The sequence below is a fragment of the Prunus persica genome, chromosome G1, assembly GCF_000346465.2.
Source record: "Prunus persica cultivar Lovell chromosome G1, Prunus_persica_NCBIv2, whole genome shotgun sequence".
Classification (NCBI taxonomy): Eukaryota; Viridiplantae; Streptophyta; class Magnoliopsida; order Rosales; family Rosaceae; genus Prunus; species Prunus persica.
The window spans coordinates 31,149,599-31,157,605 of NC_034009.1; the positions used below are offsets into that span (position 1 = coordinate 31,149,599).

At 35.7% G+C, this 8,007-nt stretch overlaps 1 protein-coding gene across 1 annotated transcript; it reads left to right on the forward strand.

The window, feature by feature from the left end:
* Positions 6,876–7,717, forward strand: LOC18790069 (MLP-like protein 328). Its single transcript, XM_007226670.2, has 2 exons — positions 6,876–7,119; positions 7,260–7,717. Exons 1-2 carry the CDS (start codon positions 6,933–6,935, stop codon positions 7,523–7,525), a joined length of 453 nt encoding a protein of 150 aa, XP_007226732.1. The 5' UTR covers positions 6,876–6,932; the 3' UTR covers positions 7,526–7,717.

Consider the following 8,007-nt stretch of genomic DNA (forward strand, 5'->3'; position numbering starts at 1 on the left):
TAAATTGGGTCGGAGGCATTATAGAAAGAGGCATCAAGCATCTTGCTGTGAGTACGAAAAAGATAAGCAACCAAAAAAGGAGGCAAAAAAGGATGATGAAGAATTACCACAATTCAAGCTTATCTCTTCTGAAGAGCCATCAACACAAGAGGATTCTCAAAATCATATGGAGGTATGCAATTACTACCGTTCAAGCATTTTTTTTTTTTATGCATTGCAGAAAATAGAAATTGCAATGCAATTTCTGTTGTAGTTTTCGTTTCTACAATGCAGTTTCTATTTTCTGCATTGTAGTTTCCGTTTTATCCAATGAATTTTCTAATTAGTTTTCTTTCAATCTGCAATCAACACAAGATGCATCTTAGCCTGATGCCAGAGATCCACTTCCTCATTCCCCACAAGGAACAAGCCTTCACGATTCAATAATTCTTGGTTTGAAAAAATTAGATGATGAAGATGAACGGCCAAAATAGACACAAAAAAAGCCAATTAAGAAGGCACTAGGATGAGGGAAAATGAAGGATTGGCAGAAAATTCCAAAAGAGGACAGGGACAAAATTCAAGAATACTACTTAAGTACTCAACCTAGGTAGTATCCTATTCCAAAAGAACAATAATTTCATCTTTTAATTACAATTAAACTGAAACTAATCTTGTGAATTTCATGTATTCAAATCCACAGTGATAACTTTTGGGCAGGACTTCGTGATGAGAAAGTGACAAACCGTAATATCAAAGATATTGTATGAGACCTGGAACTGTCACAAAATGTAAGTCTAAACTACTAAAACACACATTGCACTGCAGTTCTTATTTGTGCCTCATATATTAACCATTAACAATTCCATTTTTCTCCAATCAATGTGAAACAGGTTATTGAAGTCTACATACAAATCGAGGAAGATAAAATAACTCCATAGTACATGTCTACATGGACTTGGGTAAGAATTATTTTCAAATTTTAAAATTGATTAAACAGACACTACACTGCAGTTTTCGAAAAAAAATATACTAACCAATTTCCATTCAATGCATGCAGTCATACATGCAAAACTACATAGAGCCAGCTTGGCATAGGGTCATGTATGAACCCTTTTTGGAAAAACTCGGGGAATGCAATCTGCTTTTCTTCCCAATCATTTTAAGCTCCGAGTTTCACTATACCCTCCTTGCATTTCACAAACTAGAACAAAAGTGGAGATACTACAATCCACTCAGGTCATTGGAAGCAACAAAACAAGAAAGATGCATTGACATTTCTCATCAAATTGTAAGTGGAATGTACCTGTCTTAATTTCTCAGCACAAACACAAACTGTATTGCAGTTTCTGTATTATACCCGCTGCCTAATTTCAGACGAAAATTATAATATGCAATGCATTGATTACCCTTTTTTTTTTCTTTTCTTCTTCTTTCAATAGGTTAATGTTGTTGGAGGGTAGCTAGAATACATGAGACCTAAAGCACAAGTGTTCTTAGAAAGTAGAAAAATACCAAAACTTGTGAAGCAAAGGGAAGAGCCCCTACACCTGTAACGCAAGAGATGTCCTCAAATGAAGAACTCACTCTCAATTGGATTTTGCAGTGTCTATGTCAGTTTCCATTTGAGGATGACACAGAATGTGCTCAACAAAGTTCATCTTCATAAGAATTGTTTTTACTCAACTATTCATTACAATTTGAAATCATTCAAAACCAAAAACTAATCTCATATTCATTTGCAGGTTGGATTGTGGCATGTTCGTCATGTTCTACATGGATAAATAGCACAAGGACAACCCATTCCAAAAAGTGTAGACAAGAATTTCATGAATGAATATCGAGCAAAATACATCACGAAACTCCTGCACCACAAAAACTGTCCCATTAATCGTCTCTAGTGATTTGTCTTTTGTTAACTCAAGACAATATGTATCTTAATTCTTCTGGATGTTTGTAAATATTTCTAGTTATGGGATATGAGAAAGGATTTGTTATACATCTAAACTGTCATATAATCTTAGAACATTTTGCAACAAAATGAAAAGGAAACAAGAATCTGCAACAAACGGAAACTGCAATGCAGTGTATGAAAAAAAAAACTGGTCAAATGTGAAAAGAAACCAAAAGCCAAAGCCATGATCAAAGCACTAAAACTTTGTTCAAAACACATTTAAGTAGGTCAGCAGTTGTAACATTTCAATAGACTTGCAAAAATTATTCTGAAATCGAATTATGAAACAAAAAAACTGCACTACAGTTTCTAGTAAAAAACTGCAACAAACGGAAACTGCAATGCAGTTTATGAAAAAACATAAGCTCAAATGTGAAAAGAAAAGAAAAGGCAAAGCCATGATCAAAGTACTAAAACTAATATCAAAACACATTTAACTCTATAAGCAGTTGTAACATTCCCATATACTAAAAAAAATTATTCTGAAATCAAATTATGAAACAAAAAAACTGCATTGCAGTTCCTGAAAAAAAAATTGCAACAAACGGAAACTGCAGTGCAGTTTATGAAACAAAATCTGCTTAAATGTGAAAACAAGCATTGAATGGCAGTTAAAAATGAATATCCACTGATGAAACAATTGTATAATTTTCATTAACTTAAAAATAAAACAAAAATTCGTAATATCCAATTAGAAGCTGTGTAGCCAATTACAAGCAACTAAAAACTGCAATGCAGAAATTGACTATACATTCACTAAATCATATCTAACATTAGCAATCGTCAACTAGGAAGGAATGTTCATATCACCGCCTTGCAAGTCTTCTTGTTGTGCCCAGCAACACTACACTGACTACATTTCAATGGCCTTGTACCTTCAGCAAAAGCTTTGATCCTCTTCGTTGGTGATCTTTCGGCTGGCCTTTTTGTAATTAGCGGAAGCACAACTCTAGCAGTTGAACTGTTGCTGCCCAAGCGTTTCCTAATCTCTTGAATAGGAAAAATAGGACTATCAAAGGCTTTTCGAAAGAAGTCGGACCTGTAGTAACATGCAAAGTAATCATAAACAGAATCTTTCTTTGCTAGAATTGCAGCCACGACATGCATACAATGAAAACCATCAATTTGCAAAAGACGGCAAGAACATGTCATTTGCCCAAGATCAACCATCACAGAAAATTAGCAAATACTTCAAAAATAGTGAAACTAGAATGGCATACGGCCCAAGTCCTGCTAGCCTAAGTGTTTTCCCACAGTCTAGTTTCCATCTCTGAACACAAAATTGTTGTCCACTTCTCAGCTTCAATTTGTCGTTGAGAATTCAATACCATCAATTTCTATCGAGTCCCTTCCATCAAAGGTAACACCGGCAAATCTCGAAATACACCAACCCAGTTATTAAACGACTCGGCTAAACTGTTTGCCATCTCCCCATAACGCATTCATTTAAAAAATGCGTTGGCATAGTGATCTCTGGACAAATCAAATATAAATATCTTCTCTTTCGCACTCCCAACAATCACCAACTCATCCATTGCTATTTTAAACGCTTCCGCTGTAACAACATATGCACATCTACTAAATAGATTAATAACACAGTTTTGGAGTAGTTTCTCATAACCTGACTTCGGGTATTGCGATATCAAATTTTGTTTGAGGTGATAGTAACAGTAGGAAATAGCCATCCAGGAAACACAACCCCCATTGCATTTAACAAACTTTGATTACGGTCCAAGAAAAAAGTCACCATTCTCCCCATTGGTAGCAATATAGCAACCAAATGTTGAAGAAACCAAGTCCAATTCTGCTCTGCCTCAGAATCAATAACTCTAAAAGCTAAAGGATAAAACCCTGCAAAACAAAACCAAAAGCACAAGTATAAGCAACAAACGGAAATTGCAGTGCAGTTTATGAAAACAAATCTGCTCAAATTTGAAAGGAAACCAAAAGGCAAATCCATGATCAAAGTACTAAAACTAAGTTCAAAACACATATAAGTCCATGAGAAGGTGTAACGTTCCCACAGACTTGCAAATATTATTCTAAAATTGAATTATGAAACAAGAAACTGCAGTGCAGTTTCCCTAGTAAAAACTACAACAAATGGAAATTGCAGTGAAGTTTATGAAAACAAATCTACTCAAGTGTGAAAAGAAACCAAAAGGCAAAGCCATGATAAAAGTACTAAAATTAAGTTCAAAACACAATTAAGTCCAATATCATTTGTAACATTCCCAAAGACTAGGAAAAATTATTTTGAAATCGAAATATGGAATAGGAAAATGCACTACAGTTTCTGATAAAAAATGAAATAAACGGAAACTGCAGTGTAGTTTATGAGAAAACATATGCTCAAATTTGAATAGAAACAAAAAGGAAAAGCCATGATCAAAGTACTAAAACTAAGTTCTAAACACATTTAAGTCCATAAGCAGTTGTAACATTCCCATAGACTTGCAATGTAGTTTATGAAACAAGAAACTCAGAAACTGCAACAAACAGAAACAACAATGTAGTTTATGACAGAAAATTAAAAAACTTCGAATCAAAATCAAAAGGAAAAGCCACGATCAAAGTACTAAACTAAATTCCGAAAACATATAAGTCAATATGAACGAAAAAAAGGTTCTCAAGTACCCATACCTCAACACCTAGGACTGCCAAAAATCTCCCCATCACAAAACGAAGAAGATACAAAATGGCACACACAAAATCGCGCCACAAAACTGAGCTCGAAATAGGAGGACTAAGATCGAACTAGAGCACAGAAATCGCACGCCAAAACAAACCTTGATTCTGCATGCAAAAGCAAAATTACACCCAAAACATAAAGATCAATCTAAATAACACAAAACGTAATCAGAATAAAACAGAAAATCAAATGAAAACCTACCAGAAAATTGAAGCTCCAATCGCAGCTAAATAAACCAGAGCTCCAAAATGTTAAGCCGAACGAAAACGAAAGATAAAAGTTCAAATCACGCATAATTTAAATAGACAGGGGTAAAAAAAGTCATTTACTTTGTAAGTTTTACAGTTGGGCTAGGCTTTTTAAGAAGAAGAGTGGCATTGTCTTTTCAGTTATTATTTTAAGCTGACTCAATGAATCTGGGCCTCCTCTTTGGCCTAATCCAAAATAACAATTCTTTCCTAGGTATTAAAACCCAAACAAAAATACCCACTGTCTCAAATACAAATTCGTAAAGTTACTTATGTCTAATACCTAATTTTTCTTTAAATAAAATAAGTTGTAATATCCTACATCGACCAACAAAGAAGGGGTGATGTGCCTTATATGTACATGCCCGCCTCCATCTAGCACAAGGTCTTTTGAGAGCTCATTGGCTTCGGAGTCATGGGAACTCCGAAGTTAAGCTAGTTTGGACTAGAGCAATCCCAGGATGAGTTCCTAAAAACAAAACCGTGAGGGCATGGGGCCCAAAAACGGACAATATCGTGCTACAACGGAACCGATCCGGGGTGTGACAATTTGGTATCAGAGCCATTCTGCCGTGTGGTGCTAGTGTGCCGACGAGGACGTTGGGCCCCTAAGGGGGGTGGATTGTAATATCTCATATCAACCAACGAAGAAGGGTGATGTGCCTTATATGTACATACCCGCCTCCAACTAGCACGAGGCCTTTTGGGAGCTCACTGGCTTCGGAGTCATGGGAAATCCGAAGTTAAGCTAATTTGGGGTAGATCAATCCCATGATGGGTGACCCATTGGAAAGTTACTCATGAGTTCCCATAAACAAAACCGTGAGGGCATTGGGCCCAAAAACAGACAATATCGTGCTACGGCGGAGCCAATCAGGAGTGTGACATAAGTGGTGTGATGTGTCCAGTTTCTGCTCACCATTCGTTATATCAACTACAAATAGCCTTAATACTTAACAATTGAAAAACATTGAAAAAAAAATATCAATAAAATAATTAAAAAAAAGATTGGGGATAATTATTGGACAAAGCCAAAGTTGAATGTGAGTATTTTTGCTCACCACTTTAACTCAAGGTGTACCATCACCACCCTTCTCAACACTTGACACGTGTCTATTGACATAACCATGGTTCCATAAATACAAAGTAAAGAGTTAACTATAATTATGCCAATAGACACGTGTCAAGTGTTGAGAAGAATGATGAAGGTACACCTTAGGTTAAAGTGGTGAGCAAAAATATTTCCAAAGCTGAATTGCGGAGAAGTCTTCCAATTTTAGTTTGTAGTTTCCATCTAATGCATTATTTATTTGCGTCATGGTGTGACTGGCACTCAAATAGCCACCACAAGTTCTAAGATTCGGTTGAATAATATCCCATTTTGCATGTAATGCCTAAAAAACATTGTGGCGTTAATTAGTTGGATTAATCCAGATCTTTGTGTACTCCCAAGCAGTCATGAGTCCAAGTTCTTAAGATAACAGTGTGTGTGAGTTTTCCCCTTTCCTTCCTAACTTTGACAAAAAAATAAATACGAATGTTAAATTCTACATTCTCAAAGTGGGTTAGCTCCATTAATCAAGTTCACTGATATACTCTAACTAAATTAAGAAATTAAATTTGGTAGGGTTTTGTTTGGAGTCAAAAATTTAGATTTGATGTATAGATAGTATAGGTATACCTACCATGTTAACCATTCTTAACTAATTTAATAAATCTGAGGACTCAAATTATAAGTCTGTATAGTTGGAGGAAAAAACATTTTGAATCCGGGCAATACATGAATAGTTGAATTTTAGAGAGTGGAATTTAAATTTAGCCCCATCATGGTTGGAGGTGACCTAACTTGTCTTCTCCACACATATTGTGATCATTAGTAAATGTGTTTCATGTGTTTCGTGAGTTTCATGATGAGCAAGCATCTGCTACCGCTTAAAGTTATAATATAAAATATCAGGCAATTTAACTGTAATGACTTGTATTTAAGGAGAAGCCAAGTTATACGTTGTTTAACATTCTGCCTTATCCATATCAAATTTCAAAACTGATAAGCATAAGCATGGCTCTGCACGGTTTTATTGGGACTCAAATAGAACTCAAGTCACCTGCTGATAAGTTCTACAAAATCTTCAAGGGCCAAGCCCACCTCATCCCAAATGTTTCTTCTGGCCATATCAAAGGCGTTCAGGTGCATGAAGGAGATTGGGAAACGCACGGCTCTGTTAAGATCTGGAATTATCATCTAGGTAATTAAGTAACTATGGTGACCCACTTAGGACAAGTTTAGTTATTTTCTGTTTCATTGTTAACTATATGATATGGGTATGAAAAAAACATCATAAGATGAGCTTATATATATTTTGTTGTTGTGAAATAAATATGACAGGGGACGAAGTTCGGACAATCAAGGAAAAGGTTGAGTACGACGACAAGAACATGGCGGCAACTCATATTGGATTGGACGGAGAAGTGTTCAAGTATTACAAGAGCTTTAAGGGCATCTATCAGTTCGCTCAAAAGGGTGATGTTTGCGTAGCTAGCCTGACGATTCACTATGAGAAACGGAATGCGGATGTTGAAGCTCCAGATAGATATGTTGGTCTCATGGTTACCCTCGTCAGGGATCTTGATGCTCACTTTGCCAAGGCATAATCGAATATCAAAAGCACATATATATGTTAATGCATGCTTTGTCTGGTTAATATTATAAGTAATGCTTTGTTTTATGTAAGTTTTTCTTTATGGCAATTGCATGAGGGGATTTCATATGTGATATATTGTGATGTATTAGCTATGTGGGTTATCACATACATAAAATAAAATGCGTGGTGTGCTATATATATATCTTCAGTTCTTGATCATCATTCATATATCAAGTACAAAATAGACTTAAAAATCAACAATATCCAACTGGTATATGTTGCGCGCTTGGATTCAAAGTACTTGAAGATCAAAAATTGAAGTATGTTGCGTGCTTGGATTCGAATTTCACATTGAACACAAGCTAAAAGTAGTAAAAAGTAGTCGAAGCAGCTGGAAGCTCTTTCCTTCATCATTTGCGCTCTCCTTTTCCCTCTTCGTCTCTCTCTTTCTTTATCTCTCTGCCCTTCTTCCCTATGAAATTGCTGGTTTAC

Bases quoted from the DNA above. Each gene is read 5' to 3' on its own strand.
- LOC18790069 (XM_007226670.2), top strand. From the start codon at position 6,933: ATGGCTCTGCACGGTTTTATTGGGACTCAAATAGAACTCAAGTCACCT. The intron at 7,120-7,259 runs GTAATTAAGTAA...TAAATATGACAG, and splicing joins GATCTGGAATTATCATCTAG to GGGACGAAGTTCGGACAATC.